General features: G+C 41.5%; 1 protein-coding gene across 2 annotated transcripts in view; it reads left to right on the forward strand.

Moving 5' to 3' along the window:
* Slc1a3 (solute carrier family 1 member 3) overlaps positions 1–21,143 on the forward strand; it is an 84,779-nt gene extending 63,636 nt beyond the window's left edge. For both annotated transcript variants that reach the window (XM_048368274.1, XM_048368275.1), the window contains 7 exons: positions 3,768–3,972; positions 7,076–7,118; positions 10,353–10,645; positions 13,827–14,060; positions 14,569–14,763; positions 16,629–16,763; positions 18,868–21,143. In XM_048368274.1, coding sequence (XP_048224231.1) covers positions 3,768–3,972; positions 7,076–7,118; positions 10,353–10,645; positions 13,827–14,060; positions 14,569–14,763; positions 16,629–16,763; positions 18,868–19,072 — 1,310 coding nt within the window. In that variant the 3' untranslated portion in view covers positions 19,073–21,143. The remainder of the gene's footprint in view (positions 1–3,767; positions 3,973–7,075; positions 7,119–10,352; positions 10,646–13,826; positions 14,061–14,568; positions 14,764–16,628; positions 16,764–18,867) is intronic.
* Positions 21,144–26,289: the final 5,146 nt, after the last annotated feature.

The raw sequence follows: 26,289 nt of genomic DNA on the forward strand, positions 1-26,289 counted from the left end.
CTCCCAGCTTGCCCATAAGAAAAGGGGTCCAGTTGCGAGGATACTCTTTGGGAAGTGTAGTTTGGACTCTGCCACTGCCATGAATTAGCTGTGCAACAATGGGCAAGTTACTTAACATTTTTTGGCCTCTTGTTTCTTCATTTGTACATAGTTATCAACAATAACCACATTGTATAATTGACATTGAATCAAATGAACATAGCATCAGTCAGAAGCAGAACCTGGTGAATGAATCAGTGAATCCACATGAAAGTGTACTCAACATATACAAAACACACAAACTCTTTGTAGCCAGATGAGTTTGTGTTTCAAGAAGATCTTGATTTTGATGGTGATAGGTTTCCTAATAAAGATCAATGAGGCTGGTTTAGCTAAGCCCAGATCTAATAAAAACAAAGACGGTAAGATCATTTTTTTTTACCTTGACTACTTCATCTGGAATGTGTGCCTCAAACATATAGTAGATGAATGCATGGTTATTGTAATACACTCCCACATGTACCTCCATACCCACGTGATTTCCTGTCTCTCCACCGCCCCAGTGTCCTTTTCTCTCCTATATTTTAAAATGAGTGACAACTTTCCTTTCCTATACATTTAGGGTATTTTTGCTGAAGCTTCCCTTTATACAAAGTGATTTAGTACTTCAGCCTTGCCCCCAGACATTCTGACATATGTGTTTAGTCTCTCATATTTCATGAGGCTGGAGAAAGAGGATGGAGAAAGAGGTGTGGGAGGAGAAGGACGATGCTCTGCTCACTTGTAGTTTTATCTTCCAGAGCTCTTCCTCCATTTTCCTGGTTCCCCCAGTATCAAGGTCATTGTGTGGGTAGCAGATGTGTGCATCTGTCCTGCTGTTGCCCTGGTAACAATGTATGGCCTTGTTGCTGGTGGTTTCTTTAGTTTTACAAGTTGGACTATCCAAGAAACTGAGGTGAGCAAGTGGTCCTGTATGGGACTCCTGTAGGAAAAGGATCTATCTGGAGAACTGGTCTCTACAGAGTTCCTATGGTCCCTTTCCTTGGTGGAAACAATACCAGTTTATGAAACCGCATGTGGCTATTGATTCTCTTGTGCTTTAAGAAAATGTCTTTTGAAGGTTTTCTTCAGCTATTTCAGAATTAGAAGTTGTAGAGAAAATACTTGCAGGTTGATTTTTATGTTTTTTAATATTTTTAAACCTATAAAATTTATTTCCAAGAGTTGCTAGCCCTACAGCTGTGGGTACTGAGATAATTTTTGCCATCTCACTGTCAGGCTGTCTGGACTACCAGTGTTCTCCCTGAATAGCACAGGTTGGCCATTGTGGGCAAGAGTGTCAGATATCCGGCCTATTGTGCTTACATGGGTGGACAGGAAAAGGACCAGAGGAATTGCTGGCTATGGTGCCAAGTTGAGGCAGTCATGGGAAAGAGTGAGCCCTTCCTACAGAAATTTTTGCAAGTGCAGCAAAGCCAAAGTATTTTGACACATGACTCATATCTGAGGAAAAAATAGAGAGAGGTGAGATACCTTGACTGAGATCATTTATGATGTAGCTGAAGTATTGAAATGGTGCCATCTTGGTAAATTGATATTTAGCCATGGGTGTCCAGAAGATAGAGATAAATGAAGTTTGAAGTTCATGCACTGAAGTCCATTTGGGCAGAAAGCTCATGTTGAACGACATAATAGTTAAATTTGAGTTCCTGTCCATTCTACTTGGAGTTAACTAAGGTCTTAAACTTGAGTTACTTTTTAATTTGCCATGCAGGTTCTTGTTAAAATATAATACTATCGGGGCTGGGGATATGGCCTAGTGGCAAGAGTGCCTGCCTCATATACATGAGGCCCTGGGTTCGATTCCCCAGCACCACATATACAGAAAATGGCCAGAAGTGGCGCTGTGGCTCAAGTGGCAGAGTGCTAGCCTTGAGCAAAAAAAAAAAAAACATATATATATATATATAAAATACTATGTCAAAATCTAAGTAAGTTCATACTATGAGCGTTATAAACTATACAATTCAGATATAAGTGAGATAGTAGCAGAAAGTCAATGCTTCAATTCTCACCTCCAGTTACCTTTGTAAACAACAGTTTGGGGTAAATCCAAAATTGTAGCTAATCCAAATTTGAGCAAATCTTAAACTATGTTATCTGACAGACCCTATTTTTTAATACTTAACTTTTTCTAAATATATTTGTGTGAAAATGGTCACTATCTAAATATTAAACCACCATTAAAATAGGTTATCCACCTTGCAATGCAATATAACCTTTTAATACATTTATGGAAGCACAACTTTAACTAGCAAGGAAAATACTCTACCTATAATTGGATTATATTATAATTGGATTTTAGTGCTACAATGGGATTGAGGAGGATAAATGAAAATGAAAAGTGATGAACAACTAATGAAACTGAAACGTCCATATTATTATAGTTTTTTTGAGGTGGATTTTTGTTTGGTTTTTGTTTTTTGTTTGTGGGGGAGGACCTTTGGTGCTGGTCCTGGGGGTTGAACTCAGGGACAAGGTCCTATACCCAAGCTTTTCAATTCAAGGCTAGTGCTCTATCAATTGAGCCACAGCTTCACTTCCAGCTTTTTGTTGGTTAATTGGAGATAAGAGACTCATAGACTTTTCTGCCCAGGCTGGCTTCAACTGGAATTCTCAGATCTCAACCTCCTGAGGAGGTAGGATTACAGACAGAAGCCACTGGGGACTGGCTTAATAATTTTGTTTTTTTCGAGAGTTTTATGTCAGGTCCAGTTGTTTTCCAGCCCAACAGATATGTCTCTTGAATCAACTAACACCATTGGAGAAACCTTTAAAGTTTTGTCTCCATTTTCAACTAAGGTGACAAAACTCTGAAAATCAGGAGAAAAGGTGTTTTAACATGAGAAGGGATTTATGTAATGAAGTATATTCTTATGGGACAAAGAAAAAAACAGAGTACAAGAATAAGAACTCCACCAACATAGTAGTTTTAAGATTAATTAGATGAGGTAAAATGAAACAGAGAACTTGGGCTTCAGAACTTAATGTGTACTTGATCTGCAAATTGAAGATATATCTGCAAGTGATTAGAATAATAATATTTTGCATAAAAGACATCAGAAAAGATTCTGGAAACATAAAATAATAATTTTTGGAAAAATATTTAATGCCAGTTCATCTGTGAGAATCATCACAGTGCTTGAACTTGAATAAACTTAGATTATCCTGCCAGAAAATTTTTGTTCAATTAGCTTATAAGCAAATATTGATTCATCTATTCATTCAGTTGATCAATTCATTGACAAGAGACCTTCTGAAGACATAGGACTCAAATTATGGTACTGAATTGGCACAAAGAGAAGCAGAGATTTTTCTTTATCATACCGTGCCAGAAATTTTTGAAGTATCTGGTTATACACACATACTGCCTTAACACTCATACTTGTAGGTACCTCCAACCAATAGTAATGGAAGAGGCACATTTAAATGCACTTTCAAACCATTAGAGAGCCGATAATATCTGGCCACCCAGAATCAATTCTTAGGGCAGCAAAAAATGGGTTATCACATGTTCACTGACACAACTAGTGTCTAGACATCCCATGGCTTTCCCCCCACCCCTCACCTTTTGTGATCTGATTATATTTGGGGCCATGTTTTCCTAGTACGTATTGCTGGTTGGGGTAAGGGAAAGGGAGTATAGAAGGAAACGCTGTTCCCATTATCTCTCGCTGAAGAATCCCCTTGGACTGACTTCCTGAAAATCTTCTGTTTGCCTTCCCCAGGAATGGCGGCCCTAGATAGTAAGGCATCAGGGAAGATGGGAATGCGAGCTGTAATCTATTACATGACTACCACCATCATTGCTGTGGTGATTGGCATAATCATTGTCATCATCATCCATCCGGGGAAGGGCACAAAGGAAAACATGTACAGAGAAGGCAAAGTTGTACAAGTGACTGCTGCAGATGCCTTCCTGGATTTAATCAGGTACGTCCTTCCAGGCCCATCCCTGGGTATAGTCTCACCTCCTCATCCCTTGTACCATGAGTAGCTTATCAGTCATGAAAAAAGTATGTGAAAGAAGTGGGGAAAGGGCTGGGAATATGGCCTAGTAGCAAGAGTGCTTGCCTCCTACACATGAAGCTCCGGTTCGATTCCCCAGCACCACATATATGGAAAACGGCCAGAAGTGGCGCTGTGGCTCAGGTGGCAGAGTGCTAGCCTTGAGCGAGAAGAAGCCAGGGACAGTGCTCAGGCCCTGAGTCCAAGGCCCAGGACTGGCCAAAAAAAAAAAAAAAAAAAAAAAAAAGTGGGGAAAAATTATCATCTACCAGAAAATAAATCCATGATTGATTTTCCAATCTCATAGAAGGAATGAAGAGAACCGGAAGTGGCCCATTTTGAGAGTCCTGCTTTTAGGATTCAGAATCTCATCACTAAGTTCTCTCCATTATGCAATTTATCTCGGAATGTTACTCATTCTTAACCTACTTTTCACAAGCCTTAATGTTAAAGACTAGTTTTTATCCTAAACACAGGACTGCTAATTCAGAACTTGGGTTTGTATCATTGTTTACTCTATGTAAAAATATGGTTCCAGTGGACATTTGAAGATCTGCTGATCACTCCTGTCTTTGGTTTTTCTTTTTGTACAACTTATGGGGGAAAGAAAGATTTGGCAGAACAGTAATAAAAACCTAAATGATAGTTTCTTCAGCATTATTTTGTGTCACAACCAGGCTCTCACGATAAATGAGTCTTACCTAACTCTTGAAACAGACTTGGGAGAAGTCAGCCTTTCACAGAACTGTGAAGTGAGCTGAGGTTTGTTTCCTGTTTGCTCTCTCTACACTTCTGCCCTGGTATCAGTCAAGTCCTAGAAAGGAGCATGCTGCACCCTCAAAAGGACCAGTGAAGAAGATTTGCAAAAGTGCAGGCAGAATTAAAGGACCCAAGAGATGATGACTTGCCAGAGGATTAACAGTAGTAGGAAGTTATTTTGGTTCTGGAACCAAGAAAGAGCCCATGACTATTCATGGGAGAATGGCCTCAGGGCAGGAGATCTAGCTTTAACTGAGGATGGGTGCTGCCACCTAACCTGTCAAAGAAAGAGTTGGAAGAATGAATACGTGGGAATCACTACTAAGAAATCTGTCAGTGCCTGCCATGAGACAGATCCTGTGGACCCACAGAAGTAAAGGAATACACATACCAGTCGATAGAAGTCAGTTCCCAGGGCTCGGAGAAGAGTGGAGGGTAGACATACGAAAGACAGACAAATGGAAGCTGTCTTGGCACAGGTCTGTAGATCCCCATCCATTTGTGAAGTCCCTCACAAGACTTGCCTTCTCAAGACTGAACCTCTTCCCCACCCCTGGCTTCTTTACAACTTGCCTGCAAATGGACTTGATACCAACTCTAAAAGCTTTCCATAAATCATCTGAATGAAGGTCCTCCAAGACTGAGTTCATACTCTATCTCAGCTGTGGCAGTTAGACCCACTGAAGACATGGGCAGCGGAGTATCAGAGGGTATCCTTAGCAGCACCCCCGAATTCCTACCATGGGTGACTTCACACCATCTATCCATAGGAACCACTCAGCTGCAAGGGGCATGAGCTTGTTTTTCTTTTTAAATTCTGTTGGCAGTTCTGGCATTTGATCTCAGAACTTTCTACTTGTCAGGCAAATACAGCCAGTTCCTTGCTTTTAGTTATTTTTCAGACAAAGCTCAAGGAGTATTTTGTTTTGTTTTGTTTTGCCTTCTTGAAGGTGATACTGACTGAAATAGGCTTATACTACCTTTTACCCAGGCTGGCCTAAAACCACAATCCTATCTTTGCCTCTGTGGTAGCTACTATGCCCAGGCCGCATGGAGCTTTCTCTTACAAAGCCCTTTTTAGGAAGTCAATCACAATGATCTGAAGATCACAAGCCACCCTATAACAATGTTCGATGCCACGTTAGCATCCTATTAATATGTTTTTGTTTTCTTTGTATAGTTAGTTAAGGCTTTTTTTTTTTTTACCATATTTCCAATGAACTCTCCTTCAGGGAGTTTAGATTAAGAGTACTTTATTGTATTGTCTTTCATTATCATTTCTATCCTTGTTTGAAGAATAGGGATCTTGAAAACTGGAATCTCCAGCCTACTTGGTCTATCAGAGGCCTGTGAGTTTCTGTTCCTCTTCACCCCAATGACACGTATATGAACATCCTGTCTCTAGGTTGTCACATGAGCATTGATCTAGAATTTTCTGAATGCATACTTCTATCATGAAAACAGATATATTGGGTATAGATGAGAAGGGAAAAGAAGCAGGGTGATCTAGCCCATAGGAAGAAAAGTATGTTTTATAAGCTTCAGGTCTGACTTTGAGAGTATACATCCAGAATTTTGAGCTCATGACTGCCTTAGTACTGTCTCCTCTCCAGTGTAAATCTTAGCTCCCTAATGGTGATGTTACCCACTCTCCTCTTTAACATAAATAGATGCCACAGCTTGGTCATTGTCATATTCTCTGACCAGATTATTGACTGAACATTATCCTGACACAGTCTTTGAAGACGTGACAAACCTTACCATAAATTTTGATGTTCATCTTTTCCTTTACCACCAAAGAACCTCAGAAGTTTGAAACATTCAATCTCATGCCCATTCCCCCAGAATGTCCTTGGGGAGATTTGTTGGAGAAAAATAATTTGAGAGCTTTTGTTCCTTAAATCCGTGGTGCAATACCAAAAATGACTGTGAATGAACAAAAGCTCAGTCAGCCACATTGCTAACAAAAGGTATTTGGACCTCCCTTTCTTTGATCTTCTCAGGATTAGGGTTTTGATATAATGGCTGAATGAAGAATGTCTTTGTCTGACAAGAGGACAGTTGAATTGAAGACTTCCTTGAAAAATATAGATTGCATAAGCCACACTTTAGGAGCAAACATATGTCCCATTTCAAGTCAGAAAAATGACTTTTCACTTTTCCCATCTGGTACTTGGTTCAATGGCGTCTTTAGACACAATGAAGCAATATTTAAGGAGCAAAGTTACTCTCTGAGGAATTTTTCAAGTGACTGCTATTTTCTTTGCAGGAACATGTTCCCTCCAAATCTGGTAGAAGCCTGCTTTAAACAGGTAAACATTCTGCAACTACTAATTCCCCTTTGAAATTCTGCTTTGGCATTTAAACCAAGTAGAACCCTTTTTTCTCCCCCATTTCTCTGCAATAAAAATCACTTCTCTTGACAACAAGATGGAAAGTATGAGGGTCCTCTGGGAAATTTGGGGGAAGTGGTGTCTCTTCCCTTCCATTGAAGGCTGCATAGCTGCCAGACACAGGGTAACTTGCACACACACACCACACTGAGTCTCTGTTGTTACTAAGAAAACTAATCAGGATACCCTTTCTCTTTCCTTGTCCCCCACACCTGACATGCAAAAGCCCATGAAGTAGGCAAGCTCCATTAACAGTGTGCTATAAAGAAGATTAGAGAGATTATTGCAGTTCCTGCATTGGGTTTACAAACATCATCGGAATGTTTATTAGAAGACTATGAAGGGCCTTAGGGATTCAGAAGGAGACCCATATCAGAGAGGAATGGCACCCTCATTTATGGAATGCCTGCTGTGTGCCAAGCACTAATGTTATATTTAGCCTTCACATCAATGTGATGAGTATCACTGTCTGTTTTACTGATGAGACATGTTTTACATGTTTAAGAACAGAGATTATGTAACCGGCACAAGTTCTCACAAGTAGTAAATGGCAGATGCAGAATTCAGAATTCGGATCCATTGTAATAACTATAAATGCTATTCTCTTCCAACTATTCCATTCTGCTTCCTAGAAATCAACCCAGGGTGATGAGACAGCTACCTGGAAGCTCTGGTAAAGTCCACTTCCCTTCAGCTTCATATTCAAGCAAATCTTAGCTTGCTGCACAGTGAGCAGAAATGCATGCTACCACGAAGAGATTTTAAAAAATCAGTGAAGTTCATTTTAACCTCAATTGGCTATAAAAGCTCTGTTGCCCAAAATATAAAACAGACATTCTGAATCAAAGAATAGTTCCCAAACACTTCTCCAGATGTTGTCAATTCACCCCTGTTGTAATTTCCAAACTTTTCTGCTTGGGATCTGTAAAACCCGATCTTATGGAGAAGCAGGTTTTACACATTCAAGACTTCCTTTTTTTTTTTTTTCCTTTTTAAAAATTTTATTAAGCCAGGCCTGTAATCCTAGCTATTCAGTAGGCTGAGATCTGGGCATCACACTTTGAAGCCAGGCCAGGGCAGCAAAGTCCTTGGACTCTTATCTCCAATTAACCACTAGAAAACTAGAAATGGCAGTGTGGCTTAAAGTAGTAGAGCACTGGCCTTGAGTGAAAAAGCTCAGGAACAGTGCCCAGGACCTGGGTTCAAGCTCTACAACCACCACCACCAATAACAAAATTCCTGTATTAAGACTATTTTGTAAAAGTAATGCATATATGCCTTACAAGAATCCTTTCTTGAAAAAAAAAAAGCTAAGCAGCCAAACTCTAACTCCTTTTATTCATAAACAATGATAATGATAAATAATATACCCCTTTTAACACAGCCAGCCAACCCCAGCACAGCAGTTGGTGACTATTCCAGTTAGTTGGCTGGCATTAAGTGATATCAAGAATGCTGATTTCCAGATCTTTCAGATGGAAAAATTGCTGACTAGTGTAGATTTATTGTACTCAGTTTGAGTTGCATATGCAAGATTTTTCAAGAGTAAGCAAATGTATCTCCCCAGATCTACTTGGCTTAGACCAGAATGCAAATGATGGTACAGTTTCTGAGTAGGCTACAAGCTCTATTTAAGAAGAAAGAAATGAAAGGATAATCAGGATTGAAAAAAAATCTACCCAAGATAATCTATCAAATACATACACACCCAACAAAGCAAGGAGATTAGAAAGTTGACTGGAATAGGATTTTCTTTTTGCTTAAAATGCCCAGCAATACCACCAATTGTTCAAGGATGTGACCACAGCGTAGACAGCTGGCCATGTCCTTGTTTGGGAATAGTAGTTTCCCAATGGACCAGAAAGCATCTCACTTAGTCTTCACAAAGTCATGGCTGAACACTTCATCCCAGTCAAGAGCTGTACATTATGACCTGACTGATACTTTACTACCATCACTGTCAAAGCCAGGAATCCTACAGTTGCTAAAACCACACAGAAATAGGCTTAATTATCTTCTGTGATCACAGCAATGTTCTCAGCAATCCTGTCTGGCTGACTTATGCAGAAGCTATGGGGGAAAGGCCATCTCTTGAGGTAGAGAGAACTACCACTACAGATTTAGAGAAAGTGAATTGCCATCATCAGCTATTAACGAGGAAGACATGTATCCTTAAGAATTGATGATATCAGAAATGACTTGAAGCCTGGTTTTGAGATTTTTGCATGTTTAATAATCCACTGCAATCTTCAACCAGGTCTGATCCCCGAAGGGCCTTTTATTGGACATATTAACCAATGTTAATGTAGTGCTTTCAAGTTTTACATGGTATTCTCACCTACTGTGTTTAATTTGATCATCATGACAATGCTTGGAGGTAGAACCAGCCCAATTATCCTTGTTGCACATGTGTGGAATGTGAGAGAAAGGGTGTTAGGTGATTTGTCCAGGATCTTATAGCATGATCCCCATAGAAAATAAAATAACTCTGAGCATTTGGGTTTATGATTTTTTTTTTTTGGCCAGTCCTGGGCTTGAACTCAGGGCCTGAGCACTGTCCCTGGCTTCCTTTTGCTCAAGGCTAGCACTCTACCCACTGGAACCACAGTGCCACCTCTGGCTTTTTTCTGTATATGTGGTGCTAAGGAATGGAACCCAGGGCTTCATGCATGCTAAGCAAGCACTCTACCACTAGGCCATATCCCTGGCCCCTATGAATTTTTTTAATAATCCCAGTGTAATAATTTTATTAGGGTTTTGGAAGAAAGTAAAAGTACATGAGTATATTATTTAGAACAGTATCTTTAACCAGACTTCTCTTTCTTATGGTGATTTATTACATATTTGAGTGTGTGTATATATGTGCTGTGATTTATATGAGTGTCTTCTTGAAGAATAGAGAATTGCCACAGATTAGGTAGATAAATGACGAATGGATGGATGGATGATAGATGCATGCATACATAGAAACATAGAAACATAGATAGGTAGATAGATAGATAGATAGATAGACAGACAGACAGATAATGTCATACTTCCTACAGGATCCTCTGAATGCAGAATAATGTACATCATTAAAGAAAATTTGGACAGCAGCAAAGTGTAAAGAAAAATTAAAATCATTTCATTCTTGTTGTGCTTCTTATTTTTAAGTTTAAAACCAACTATGAGAAGAGAAGCTTTAAAGTGCCTATCCAGTCCAATGAAACACTCATAGGTGCCGTGGTAAACAATGTGTCAGAGGCCATGGAGACTCTCACTCGGATCCGGGAAGAGCTAGTCCCCATTCCAGGATCTGTGAATGGAGTCAATGCCCTGGGACTGGTTGTCTTTTCCATGTGCTTTGGTTTTGTGATTGGGAACATGAAAGAACAGGGACAAGCCCTAAAAGACTTCTTTGACTCACTTAATGAAGCCATCATGAGACTGGTCGCAGTGATAATGTGGTATGTATTTCCATTTGCTATATAACTGTATACATGATGCTTTTTGCCATCACCATGAGTTCTGTTCTGAGTAAAATGCCTTAGCAGGCCAAATGACTAATTATAAGGGTCTCACCCTGGAACACACAGGCAATCAATGCATGACTGGTCCTTAGAGGTCTTGAACCTCTCTGCAAACCTATTTTAAGTTTACTTCCTTATTTCTAAAAGGTGTCAACCCTTCTACCTCCTAGCCTATGGAATCCCACTTTGCATCCATTTAGTTATTCAGTGCCTCTCATATGATAAGCAAGCTCATAAGTGAAGAGACCCTGCAAGAATGCTGCATCTTACATGCTTTTCAGGAAGACAGACAAAAACAAACAAACAAACACCCAACAACCAAGAAAATAAATTAGCCATGTCATAAATCATAAATGCTGTGAAAAACTAAAATGAAACAAAATTAAATAGCAGGTTACTGGGGAGAAGACATGAAATTTTGCCCTGAATGGTACAGAAAGGCCTATGAGGTGATTTTTTTTTTTGCTAAGAAATGAATGACTAAGCGTCTTACAAAGTGTGAGAGGAAAATCTTTCCCCACTGAAAGAGAAAGCAAGCCCACAGACCCAAGACCATCTGAAAAATGGAAGTGTCTCTCTATTTGAACCCTAGGAAAGAAATATGCATGGCAGTTCTGCTGCAACGCACAGAAGGATTCATAAAGGTTTCGTGGGAAATATTATGGAATGCTAAGCCACAATTTATAATGGAACTTCCTTTAATAATGTTCAGAGCAGGAGACAAAGGAAAAGGCTTACTCTGAGGGAGAATCTTGGCCTTGAAAAGTGGTCTCCCCACTGGGAAAGAACCCTTTGCTTGGTTTATGCCTCATGTGGGGGTTACTTTTCATTTGTCCTTTATTTTTAATATTCAGGATCCACCTTGGCACCTGACGGAGAAAAGCATCAATTACTAACCAAAGCACCCACTCACCAACATGACTAAAAACGTCCTTTGTCTCTAATGCAACTAAAGCCCAGAGAAATCCACTTTTTAGGAGCATGCAAAAGATGAATATGAACTTGGGCACAAAGACGGATCAGAATGGAGTCTCCACAGGCCCTCCACTTAGAAAACTCCTTTGAAATTCTGGCAGGGCTGAGAGTGGACATTTATCTTCATATTATTAAAATCCCTCCACCTTTCACCTCTTTTATGAAAGAAGCCCATTCAAGAGCGCTGAATGAACCTCACATGTAACACTGCTAGCTGTACATTTGCCTACACATCCAACTTTTGAGTTATTACATTTTTGAAAGCAGGTACTTCTATGATTTCCTGGCCCACATTCTATGGACTTTGAAAAGAAGCATTGTAGTTTACATTAAGTCTTCCACTGTTCCCAGCAGACCTTTCTCTTTAAGCGTGATTGGCTCCTCTGTTTTTGGTCATGTGTTTGGTTATAGTTTACAGCACACATCACACAAAGGCAGTTGAAAGCCAGGCCGCAGGGCCTTTGAACAAACAGGACTATTTGGGTACATACACAAGTCATTTTGTGGTCAGTTTCTCTTTCTTACAGTCTGTGATGGAAAGCTCACAGATGGTAGTAACAGTCTGTGAGTAATAGTTCATTAGAACACCTAAGACCTGATTGTAGTCGTACATATTTGCATGTTACTAATTTAAATTGCTTTGAATTTATTTTATGATCCACGGTGAATGGTTCCAGTTCCGTGTGTGCCCAATAGTGTAACATAGTCTCTGAAAGTAAATCGACTTCAGGTGATTTGAAGAAAATATTATATTGTAAGTGATATGTAGCTGTGGGCAGAAGTAATGAAGGTAGCCCTAGAATTAAGAAAGCTGACTGCAAATCGGAAACACTGGCATAGCACTGTATGTTCTTGCTTTCATTGTGGAACAGACTATGTGGTGGAAAGTACTTCCTGAAGTCTGGGTAGTGTTATGAATCGTGACAGCTGCAGTACTTAGCCAAGGGTCAGCAAGCGAGGTAGAGGGGCCATCTGAGGACCAGCAAAGGGACCCTGCTGTGGGGAAAGGAAAACTGTCCAAGAAAACGGTGGGGGGCGGGGGGGGGGTACCAAAACTTCTAACCTTCCCTTTTTGCTTTCACAAGTATAAAAGAAAAGGGGGGGGGGGATGTTCTAGAGCAATCCCAACACAGAAATATCCGGGGGAAAATTATATTTAAAATACAAATATATATATATAGTATATATTGTATATATGTACATATGTATGTATATATGTAAATCTATATATATATAAATTTATATATATATAAATCTTAATAGTATCCTATACTGAAAAGTTTGTAAATCCACTCTTTCCTACCACTTTCCTTGGTTTTTTGTTTTGTGTTGTTGTTTTTTCTTTTTATTGTTGCCATTAATTAGTTGTATGAAAGAGTTTCCATTTAACAAAGCAGTTTATGAATGCAGTATAGCTTGATCAATGTGGCTCCTTTCAACATCCTCATGCAACCCTTCCCCTCCTATTCCTTTCCTCACTCTTCTTAATTTTGTGATATACATGGAATTCTTGACCACATTTCCCCCTTTCTCCTTTGTCTAGCCCTTTCCTCTTCACCCCACCCACCCTTTTCCAGAACCCACTTCCTGGCAATTCCACACCTGAGCATTTACCTAAAAGATTACAAACCAATAACGCCACCAGCACAACTATATTTACTGTAGCACTATTCATCATAGCCAAAGTATGGAATCAGCCTAGATGTCCCTCAGTGGAAAAATGGAGCAAGAAAATAACACATATACACATACATTGACACACACACACATGCATGCACACACACACACACACACACACACCACAAATGGAATTTTACTCATCCAATAGAAAGAATGATATTCTACCATAGTAAAGAAATGAAAAGACCTGGAAAAAATTACATTAAGTGAAGTGAAATCGGGCCCAGAGAGAACAAAGATCCATGTTTTCTCTTTTATGTGGAAGCTAGATTTAACTGATAAACTCACAAGTAAATATGTTGGGTGGTATGCAAGTGTGTACAAATGTATTCATTGAAATACAATAGATTCAAGGGAAATCTCAAATAATGTCATTCCTTAGGAAGGCAAAACCGAAGTTCAGCAAAATAAAACACCTTATTTTGTTGTTTCTTACTACTTGGGACAACTTGCTTCTCCCTAGGTACGCCCCTCTCGGTATCCTCTTCCTGATCGCAGGCAAAATCGTTGAGATGGAGGACATGGGCGTGATTGGGGGGCAGCTTGCCATGTACACGGTTACAGTCATTGTGGGCCTGCTCATTCATGCAGTCATCGTCCTGCCACTCCTCTACTTCCTAGTAACCCGGAAGAACCCTTGGGTTTTCATTGGAGGGTTGCTACAAGCACTTGTCACAGCGCTGGGAACCTCTTCAAGGTGAGTGTATATATAGATGTGGCTCACTCTAAAACTTTTACCTTGAGACCAGAGTTCTTTGGGTTGGAGGCAAGCAAAAGCATTTTGTCCTGGGTTCAGGGAATAATGAATTGGCCTTTTCACCTCTGATGCCCATCATCCTATCAATTTGAGATTCAGAGAAGAGCTCTCAGTGTACCCTTTGGGGGTGGAAGTCAACCACTCCCTCTTTCCTGTCCTTGTCTCTCCCAGTTGACATCTGACTAAGGGAGAAATGGCAGGGTGAGTTGGCCCAGGCTGTCTGCTGTGGGAGTAATCACAACTGGATGCCTTGGGAAGACCCAGAAGCAGAACTGCCAAGTGATCACACTGTTTCTAGTCCTGCTCCCCTAGTTTAGATAAGTGCTCACTCCGTTCCCTATAAGTTAGGACACAGGGGAGAAAAGAAGTGTTCAAAAGCTCACACCCTCACACAGTCAGAACTCGCAGAAGGACACTCCAGTAATGTCTTTTGGTTTCCTGTTCTAAGTTCTGCCACCCTACCCATCACCTTCAAGTGCCTGGAAGAAAATAATGGTGTTGACAAACGCATCACCAGATTTGTGCTCCCCGTGGGTGCCACTATCAACATGGATGGGACAGCCCTCTATGAGGCTTTGGCTGCCATTTTCATCGCTCAAGTTAACAACTTTGAACTGAACTTTGGACAGATCATAACAATCAGGTATAAGGAAAAATTCTTCTCAACATCTTAAGCAATGATTTTAATAGTTGACAGATTAAGGCTGGATGAAGAAGTTGTTGAGGTAGAATACCACACAAACAGAAGGTGGGGTGAGGGGATAATTTTTTACAGATTTATACAATGTATTCGTTTTTTGTATTTTACTTATGCATTGATAACAAAATTCAAATAATATAGAAGTGTACAAAGTGAAAAGCAAGACTAATTTGCCACCATTTCACTCCATACTTATGTCAGTGACCACTGTTCATGTTTGGTTTTCAGGAACCTCTTCTATGGATGGACATACTCACATTTTTTTTTTTATCATTAGCTGTATCACATAGGCTGTGTGCTCACAGTTTTGTTCATTTAGTGATAAATACTGAAAAGCTGAATTAGAAAAAAGAAAGTTCAGCTGAATGTGAAAAATAATAGTGACAATAAGTGACCAAAACAATGCAGAATTCATTTCTCTTTCAGCTTTGCTCTACAAAACCCTCCAGGCTGTGGGCACTTCATAGTTAAAGGAACCAGGGCTGTGGTTTGGGTGTTGCCCATGTGCAGATGATCTAGGACAGCTCAACACCACCTCAAAGTTCAGCCAGCAAGAAGAGGGAGGCAGCATAGGCTGCAAGTTGGTGGATCACTTCCACCTATATCTCATTGGCCATAACTGAGTCTAAGTGCTAAAAGGAAGCTAGGAAGTGCAGTCCTATCTTCCTGGGTGGCCCTAGGCCAGACAGTCACGCCATGACCACTGAAGGGGAACTGTATAGCAACCCATGAGCATTTTCCACAGATGTATTACTTTACTAATACCACTTTAGCTCTAGGTAATGCTCTGCTATTTATAAAACATATCACATTCTCTCATTAGCCCTCTCTAGGATTGAACAAACCAGAGTCACACTCAGTAACAGTGCACAGTGACTCCACACGAAGGAAAGAGAAATGATAATGATGCAGAACTTTGCCCATACCTCATTGTATTTTGATAAATTAAATAAATAATTAATGCACTTAGGTTTTCTGACCACTGTAATCATACAAACTCAGGCTCTTTACAACCCTCCATTTGGATAGAATTATTAGAAACACATTGTTACTAAAACATATGCTTAAAATCCTAGCTAATCAGGAGGCTAAGATTTGAGGATCTACGTTTAAGCCAACCTTGGAGGGAAAAATGAAAGAATTTTATCTCCAATTAACCAGCACAAAGCTGGAAGTGGAGGTATGGTTCAGGTGGTAGGACAACAGCTTTGAGCAACAAAACTAAGGGCCTGAGTTCAAGCCCCAGTACTACCACAAAGAAAAAAATTTAATTTTTAATTTTTGAATTTTAAATGTTCCGTCTACTTGAAAGGCTAAGACGGTAGTTATTGGGTTTTTTTTTGTTTGTTTGTTTACTTTTGTTGTCTTGTTTTTATTTTTGTGCAATGCTGGAGAATGAACCTAGGGCATCACACATGCTAGGCAAGCACTCTACCACTAACTGTCTCCATTCCACTACTGTACTTCAGGGCTTCCCAAACACTTTCCAGGACATGAAAAAGAAGAGAGCCGCCCACCACTTTCTTCACTTACAATGCTATAATAGTCGAACAACTTGGAGAGGGCTGTTGTAAAACATCAAGTGAGATAAGCCATGCTTATCACGTCACATGACACATAATAAACCCGAAAGTAAAAGATTAATATTAGCTCGGTGATTTCTTTATCAAATTCATTTCAGTGTTCTGAAGCTCATCCTCTCCTGATAACGTGACAAACCACCAGCTGACATGTGTGTGCTTTGCAGGATTCTCTCCACTGAGGAGGATTTGTACCAATGTTTTCTGGTTTCCATGCTTTTTCAACAGTATCACGGCCACGGCCGCCAGTATTGGGGCAGCTGGGATCCCTCAGGCCGGCCTGGTCACCATGGTCATCGTGTTGACATCCGTGGGCCTGCCCACTGACGACATCACACTCATCATCGCAGTCGACTGGTTCTTGTGAGTACACACCGTGTCCTGGCCCGTGTCACAGCCCCTCTGTCATCTGAGTGGGCCGGGCAGCCTGGTATCTCCCAAAAGAACTTCGTGCCGAGGGAAACTGGCCTCGGAGTGAAATCACCCCCATTCCCGGAGCCCCAGCCTGGAGCTGGAGACCAGGCCCAAGAAGCCTTGCGCGTGCTCTCTGTTCCCAGCCTGCAGAGCACGTGGGGCTGCTCCCCTCCTCACTCCATAAAGCCATGCAGAGTGGGGAAAGCTGACAGCTGCAAAGACAACATAAATCACGGGGGCCTCCTGAATTGCACAACACATCCCCAAGGCGGCTGGAAAGAGCCGTAAGGCGCATGCACCGGTTCAGGCCCTTCTTCTTAGGACTCCATTCCAATGATGTAACTCAGATGTTTCCATCTGAGCCCCATGGGGTGAGGGATGGCCATGAAGACAGTGCAGACAGAGCATCATTAAGTAGATTGATGCAGGATTCTGGAAAATGTTCCAAGAAACTTACCTTCTGTACCCTTCAGCCTTGTCCTGTAGAGCCATCCCTGCCCCTGAGCCCCTTTTCCTTCCTTCTTCCAATAGACATTCCTTTTGTCTTCCACCCGTTTCCTTTCTTCAAAGACGCCCAAAGCAAGTGCTTAGAAGAGCACGATGGGTACTGGACTCCTAGAACTAATGAGCCCAAGCATGTGCAGGAAACCCAAGAGACGGAGTCTGATGTAGTCCCGAGCATATACTTTGATTGGCTCATCCACCTTGGTTTCCACCTCAGTAAAATGGGGTTGCTTGTGTCCTCTGCCTCCAGTCAGTACAGTGAGGCAATGAACACAGGAGCAATCATTCCCCTCGCTATCTGCTCTTAGCACTCAGTGAATAGGAGTATTTTTCCAAAATGAAAGCATCCGTTCTCACTATTTTTATCTTGACATGTAAAACCATTGAAGTCCAAAAAAAAAAGATTTAAGTCCGAGTGGACTGCTCTACATTTATTGATAGTTCTCACTTTAGAAAAGCTTGCACTTTAATTTCTATGTGGGCTACATACCTATCCATATTGATCATTTTAGAAAAGTTTGCCCATGTTTAGCTCACTCATAAATGAGTTCATTGTGCACTGGTGCAAATATCACAGGGGCAGGGGGAAGGGTTATTTATTTCACAGTCCTGGAAATAAAACCTAGGGCTTTGTGCATGGCAAGCAAGCATGCTACCCCTGAGCTACATAGCCATGTTGGGTTTTTTTGACAGGATCACACTTTGTAGCTGAGGATGGCTGAGAACTCACTCTATAGCCCAGGATGACCTCAAACACTAGATCCTCCTGAGTTTACAAGTGTGTACCCCTCCACCCTGACCCTGGGGAAAATGACCACTTCCAAACCAAAAACATAGTGAAAAGAATGGGCCCACTTTATATCGCAAGTCTCTTTGATGTCTGTCTTAATGTTAGACAGGTAGAGTCAAACTACGTTGCGTAGACGTCTCAAAACTCCCCTACACTTCATTAGAAAAATGAGAGAAGAAGCAGAAAATGACATCCTAATGTTATGACACGAGTTTTGACATCAGAATTCCCCCCAAAAATCTCTGAACTACGCTTTAGCAACTACACTTTAGGAACTTTTTTGGTTGTACTGGAGATTGAACTCAGGGCTCCTGTGAGCTGCACTCCTAGTCCTTTGTCTTTCATTTTTTGTTTTATTTACATAGAATATCACTAACTTTTTGCTTGGGCTGACCTCAAACATCAATTCTACTGTCTCTGCCTTCTGAGAAGCCAGGATTATAGATGTACACCCCCATGCTCCATGAGAAATTTTAAATAAAAGAAGAAAGAGAAGAGTCATTCATCACTAAGGGATTGTAGCTCCTCCACTCAGTCTTATCACTGAAAGTTGACCATCTACCTGTCCTTGTAACGTTTAATAGCGACTCTTATGGGAATTATGTGTACTTTAGTGTGTTACTGGGCAGTTGGTGGCTATTCTTACACTGAGTTTTAAGAGATGCCTCTCAGTCTTCTCTAGCTAGCTCACAGTCGAAGCTAGTATCTCATGATATTCACAGGCTCTTCCTTTTTTCTTCCTCCCTACCCCATCCACAGGGACCGCCTCCGGACCACTACCAACGTGCTGGGCGACTCCCTGGGAGCTGGCATTGTTGAGCACTTGTCAAGACACGAACTGAAGAACCGAGATGTGGAAATGGGTAACTCAGTCATTGAAGAGAATGAGATGAAGAAACCATATCAGCTCATTTCCCAGGACAATGAACCTGAGAAACCTAGTGACAGTGAAACCAAGATGTAAACTAACCCAGAGAAAGGCTTTCTTGAGCACCAGGTGTTGGGAAAAAGTCATTGTGAAAATGTGTCCATCTCGTTCTGCTCGTTTCTCCAGGGAGCCTTGCCTTCCTTCTTCCTCCCTACTCTGCTAGGATTCAGCCAACAAACGAGGGGAGGACTTGACAGCAGCCACACATTGGGGATTTTAAAGATCACTTCATATTAGTCTTGCCTATTAAGGTACTGGGATCAAATACAATCTTGATCAAATCTTACCCAATGGTTGTGGCATTAGATCCTATAAATATGATTGCTTTATAAGTTAAAGAAACAAATACTAGGCCCATTTTAAAATTAACTTTTGAAATTTAAAAAAGAATTCCTTCAGCACACATGATTGGGTCTTAATCTCAAAACGTGATCCATAACCATGAGTTATCAGTTGGCTAAAAGACTCTTTTTCCTTTTTACTTCTGTAATCAGATTCTTGCCTTCTCAGTAGCAGGACAGTCTCCATACGCTCCTTGCACAGCCATGAGGAAGGGCAGGAAGTAACATGAGTCAAATCTCATCTGTCGACCTCAGGGTCTTCACTGAGTGATGCTCTCGATGCCTTTGGGTCCCTCTAGCTCAGACTTCCGGTGACATCAAGAAAGAGGCTGTCCTGGGTTTCTCCCTTGCAATTCCCTGCCAAGTACCATTCCATGGAGCCCAAGGCTCTCCAAGGACACTTCATGTGAGTGGACATTTCTGTCCAGGAGCAAGGTGTGTAGCACACCGGGTCCTCTGTCCCAAATGGTGGTAATGCATGTTTCCAAGCAGGAGGCCACTCCAAGAGCAAAGTTGTTCATGACACCCCTTGCCCAGTTCTTTCACCAGGGGGCATACTTCTCTTCCTGTCTGCTCTTCTTGAACTGAAGGGGCTGCTCTGGGAGGGGTGTCTCTTTCCACTCTGCAACTGACAGTTAGGCCTTTAGGAAGTAAACAGGAGACTAGAAACTCGCAAGTGTGCTCTGGCCTTACTCCAGAACTCTGAGGGGAGGGAGGGGGGTAAAAGAAGAGTATGGTTGACATTATAAAGGGAAGATTTCAAGCACCAGGAGTAGAGGTCTTTATTCTTTATGAAAGAATAAAACATATCTTTTCTTTTTTCCTGGAAACATTTTTTTCTGTTCACTTCCAAATCATTCCTCCAAAGAAGTATACATACAAGATAGAAGTTTACTTCTTACATATTTTGAAGTTAAATTGTATTGAGTTCTCTCTCTCTCTCTCTCTCTCTCTCTCTCTCTCTCTCTCTCTCTCTCTCTCTCTCTCTCTCTCTCTCTCGTGAGTTCATGAACTGAGTGGGTGGTCTCTTATCTGAACTTTTTTCTTTCACTTTAATCAGAAGTTCTTGGAATGAGGGAAACAAGACACTTCTTTGTGTGGAAATTCCACTTACCAAACCATTCAAAACTTGAGGCTAGAGTGGAGTTTGCTTTAGTTTTGTTTGTGTCCCAAAGAAAAATGGGAGAAAACGAACCACTATGAAGAAATTGTCAATGAGGTTACAAGGGAAGAGAACAGAGGCATTTGTTCAGGCAAGGCAGCTCCTAGATTTCAAGGAAATTAATTATACCAACACCGCATCCCAAAATATCCAGTTAAAGGCACTTAACAAGAGCCATCAGAAAATACCAGCTAATGGTTAAGAATTGACTTAATTACGCTAACACACTGAACATCTAGATGTACATCTTCTGCTATAAAATGGAGACTTTTTTATATATAGGTCCTGAGCATTGTGGGTGTGTCAAGGTTAACTTAGGCTGTGGTGGAGTAACCATTTAATGTCTAGGCTCCTTTTGGGAAATACACTACAAAAGTTAATGTACATGCTGTCATCTTATGACACTAAGTAGAGTACAAATTAATCATGTCAAATTAATGCTGTCGCACACTGTGATTTTTTTTATACTAACCATTCTTATGAAAGCAGCTCCTCTAGGTCAATCCTCCTACCAGCCCATCCCGGGCTCCCTTGTTCTTATCCCCAGTGCAGACTGGGCAGCATGACATTGTAGGTGTATTTTCAATAAAGAAAAAAAAATAGTTTTACATGAATGTCTTTGCACGTTGCTGTTATTGTTTTCCCCAAAGAAAAAATAGATTTTCCATTCATGGAAGAATTGCAGGGAGCTCTGGGAAAGGGTGCGATGCAACATAGGACAATATTAGCAGAGCCAGAGTCAGCCCCAAGGAGATAAGTAAGGATGTGTGTTCCTGCTCAGCTCAGACTGGAGGTGGAGACGGGGAGGCCAGGAAATACTTGGTGGTCATAGTTTGCACTTATTTGTCCAGGTCATATTCCAAGTTCTCAGATATATGCCATCATTACTGTTGGGATTCATAAAGTATAATGCCACCAGGGGGCACTTTCAAAACAGGGATTTCCTGTCTAACCCTTTAGATGAATCCAAAGATGCACCTAAAGATATATCTTTACAATTTAGACTATCACTGGCAGAAAGAGCTAAGATCTCAGCATAGTTCAGAAATAGCCATATTTCTAGTGAGTGTTCCACTTATTAAGAACAGTCTTCCAGGGGCTGGGGATATGGCCTAGTGGCAAGAGTGCCTGCCTCGGATACATGAGGCCCTAGGTTCGATTCCCCAGCACCACATATACGGAAAATGGCCAGAAGCGGCTCTGTGGCTCAAGTGGCAGAGTGCTAGCCTTGAGCGGGAAGAAGCCAGGGACAGTGCTCAGGCCCTGAGTCCAAGGCCCAGGACTGGCGCAAAAAAAAAAATTTTTTTTTTTTAAAAAAAGAACAGTCTTCCAAGCAATGGTGGCTGCTACCTGTAATCCTCCTAATTAGGGAGACTGAGATCAGGAAGGTGGCAGTTCAAGGCCAGCCCAGCCAGAAAAGTTTAGGACTTTTTCCTCAGATCATAGCTACGTGCACTGGCATGAACCTGTCACTTTCCTGCCCAGGCCGGCTCCAAACCACAATCCTCAGATCTCAGCCTCCTGAGTAGCTAGGATTACAGACGTGAGCCACCAGCACCCAGCACCATCATGCATTTTAGTAAATAATTAGGGGCAACGTGAACTCTCCAGACTAAAGTTGAGATTACCTACAGGGACAGTCACCTAGAGAAAAGGCCTTTTAAATAGGCCATGGATCTCTAGATCATCCATCTGGACATCTCAATGGTTTCTAGATCTCATGTTCATTTCCCTTTCTCTTAATTCCCATCAACTTCCCAATGGATCTTATGATTTTTAAAAAAATTTGCAAATCGCTCTGATCCTAAGCATATATGACATTCACTTAACCAATATGAGAATACAAAGGGGATTGTTCTCACCCAAGGAGATCAAACATTGTTTCCCTGAAAGAATCAATATATGTATGACTGTGGAACATTCTGGAAACAGGGAAGTGCCACAAAAGATCAGGGCACTTTATGACCAGCTTCCTTCCTTTCTGTAGTCTAAGCTGTTTTGTTGTTGGTGGTTGGTGGTTGGTTGTTGTTTTTTTGTTTTGGTTTGTTTTTTTTGCCAGTACTGGGGCTTGAAATTGGGGCCTGAGCAGTGTCCCTGAGCTTTTTTTTTTTTTTTTTCTTTTCCTCAGTATTTGCACTACTTGAACCACTTGCAGCTTTTTTTGGTACTTAATTGGAGATAAAAATCTCTCACAGACTTTCCTGCCCAGGCTGGCTTTGAACTGTGATCCTCATATGTCAGCCTTCTGAGTAGCAGACCTGATTACAGACCTGAGCCACCGTGGCCAGCCCAAGCTGAGTTTTTCGCAGCAGCTTTGGAAGCTGTTTGGCCTGGGAAGACCATGGAGAGGCCATTGTGGCTAAGAGACAGTCCTAGCCGCAGAATGATTGGGGGTGGGGTGGGGGGATGTGACCACATGGTGGTCACAGCTCCATTCACTAAGAGAACTATGAAAAAGAGATACATATTTTTAATGATTCAAAATAAGTGTCCTTCCCCCTCCAAAATGATCACAACAGGATTCCCCTTTCTTAAGCTAAAAAAAAAAAAAATCTCATTTTACCAGTATCATCGTTTTTGTTTTTTTTTTTCTATGTGTGTATTCATACACATCATGTTCAAAACGGAAATTTCAGTGCCCTTGTTTGCATGAGTCTAAAGGAAGCAGGCTGGGTTCCCGCTGGGGTCCGAAGCGCAGGGCGTCTTTCCGGGCCACCCCACCGGGCACTTGACCCCGAGGCTGCTGTCAGTCATCTGGCCTTCACTCTGGTAAGCACTTCCCCTGCTTGTGCCCACCCGGGTGGTCCTAGGCCTGGAACAACAATGGCTGGCTCTGTGTGGCCTCATCCTGGGGCCAGGGCAGTTGAGAGGTGTCACGTCTAGGGCAGGCTCCGAATGAATAAGCAGATGCAGAGAAAGAAGGAAGGAAGAGGCAAGGAGAGGAATGGGTAATGAATGTCCTGGGACAGATGGTGGAGTTGAGCTATCTCTAGGATGAGAAAGGAGAAGCAATGCTCATAGCAGCCACCAGGGGGGGGCCGGAACTCATGCTGGTGGTAGTCTTGCAGGATTCCCAGGGAGGCCTCTGGAGAATTCTCCTGGATAACACGGAATTCCCAGGTACAAATGGCAGAGAGGGCTTCATCTTTGAAAACCAGCAAGAAACTTAAAGTAACTCAACTCTCTCATTGCATGTCTCCCTCTGTCCACACAGCTTCTGCAGTAATCTCTCCAAAGGAAGCCCCTTTATCTAAGCATTCTCTTTTCTCTCTTTCCTCCTTTCTTCTCTCCCTTCCTCTTTCAACATCCTTTGAATGGATCTCACCTTCCAATTCTGTCACTTAGCGTTTCCCAGGCACAGTAGGAACCCAGAAGGTGTCATAGTATCATTTTCCAGTTGTCAGCCCCACCCCCACCCCTTTGCCCTCAAAACTGCTATTTGTAGTGGGCTGGGAATGTGGCTTAGTGGTAGAACGTTTGCTGAGCATTGCATGAAGCCCTGGGTTCGATTCCTCAGTTCCACATACACAGAAAAATCCAGAAGTGGCACTGTGACTCAAATGGTACAATGCTAGCCTTGAGCAAAAGCAGCTCAAACGGCTATCTCCATCTTCAATTTTGAATTATTTGTATTTTGCTCAATTCTACCCATCAAAGTAGGGTTATCAAATAAAACACAGGATGCTCAATTAGATATGAATTTCAGGTAAGTTATACATAATGCCATAGTAAACAGTTAAGTAACAAAGAGTGTGTTAAGTATGCAAAATATATCATTAAACATCCTGTTGTGTTGTTTTGTTTTTTTTTTGTGAATCCGGGCAAGGCTTCATTGTATTAAAATTGTTCCAAATTTGAATTTCTGTCTGCAAGCAAAAGCACGTTATAAAAAGTCTAGATCTGACATTTTCTACTATTTATTTATTCAGGGGACATTATCACCCATGTGTGCTTGTAAATCTTCTAGCCACAGTTTAAAAGTTTAATTGCCTTTAAGATTTCACAGAACTGTCTTAAATACATTAAACAATATTTCAGTTATCCATGCTTGAAATATTTTAAGGTTCACATCTGTTTTTCTTTTCTTCCATTTCCTATTTCCTCCTTTCCTTCTCCCACTTTTTACTCCCAACCCACCCCTACTAAAACAGAAAATATTTTCTGTAATCCATTACAGTCCTGAAAATTTTGGCACTCACATATTATTTTCTAATGACAGACACATTTACTTCATTTGGGATACTTTTTAGAAAATGGTTCATGGGGTTGTTTTGTTTTTCATATTGTTCTATTTAAAGAGGATGGCTTCCCACTGGTAATAAAGTTATTCTAAGTCTTCGCAGGGACTCCCAACTCTATGGATGTGTCATTCCTACAGAAGCCCCTTCTTCAAGAAAACTAAATAAAAATCATAAACTTTCCCACTGGAATGACGTGTACAGTCGCTTTGAAGATAGCCATGAATTTACTAGGAGATGGTGTCTGGAGGTCAAGGGATCATTAAAAAAAAACAAACCAAAAATCCTGAAAGTAAACAGCCAGGCACTTAGAGACAAAGTTGTCAGAGCAAAAATAAAGACCACTCATGATTCAGCTCGCCGCAGTGCAATGAATTGATCTGGCCTGGGAAGAACTCGGCCCAAAAAGATTCTGCCAGCAACAAAATTGGCACTACAATGCCCACAAACACAGTCTCTCCTTTCAACTTATGAGGCGCAGTTAGCCAAACAAGTAGAAAACAGACTTGGGAAAGACAGCACATATGTTAGAAAACAAGTATTACTAGACAAAAAGGAGGGTGGAGAGCCACCCATGGCTCACCCTGTAATCCCAGCTACCCAGGAGCCTGAGATCTGAGAATCGAGGTTCGAAGTCAGCCTGAGCAGGAAAATCTATGAGACTCTTATCTCTTAATTAACCACCAAAAAACCAGAAGTGGAGCTGTGGCTTAAAGTGGTAGAGCATTAGCCTTGAGCAAAAATGCTCAGAGACAGGGTGCAGGCCCTGAGTTCAAGCCCTACAACAACAACAAAAGGCTCCGTGCTTCCTGAAGCCTTAAGCCTTTGGACTTCACACTGTACTTAAATCCAAAACCCACCTCCACCCCTTGATGGGCTGAACCCCCAGGAATGCCTGCATTCTCAAGCAGTTTGCCAAGGTTCCTGACCGTGGCCTTCTTGGGCTTCAGTGGCCCCCTTTGAACAGGTGGGAGCTGGAGCAAGCCCGTCACCTCCAAACTAGCTTTCACCTCAGGCTCCCCTCTATCCTAGTGGATACAGGGTCCTTACAATAAGGGTCCTTGATTGAAATCACATGGCCAACTAAGCTTGGGGATGATAGGTTGAACTGTAACTTCCTCACCCCAAATGGAAGTGACCATACCTGTTTGGGGAGGTGTAGTGAAAAGCAAACAAATTATATGTCCTATAGGTACAAGCACACACACAAACACACAAGAATCTTCCCGAATGCCAGGAATAACGCTGAAAATTTATATATATATATATTTATGTATGTATATTTGGCATTCAGGAAGATTCTTGATAGGTTTAAAGCAAAACTGGCTCATGACAGAAGAGACCTGGGGTTCAACACTGGAGGACCCTGGCAGCGGTCCTCAATTCCATCTGAGCTGGGAGAACACAGGCCTACATCTTCTGGAAGAGAGGCTGTGGGGAGCCCCATCACCCCTGGAAACCTGCATCCAGAGAGTTTGCCAAGCCACTTCACCAAGGGGCCCAAGCTTCTGT

This window comes from Perognathus longimembris, chromosome 19 (assembly GCF_023159225.1).
Source record: "Perognathus longimembris pacificus isolate PPM17 chromosome 19, ASM2315922v1, whole genome shotgun sequence".
Taxonomy (NCBI): Eukaryota; Metazoa; Chordata; class Mammalia; order Rodentia; family Heteromyidae; genus Perognathus; species Perognathus longimembris.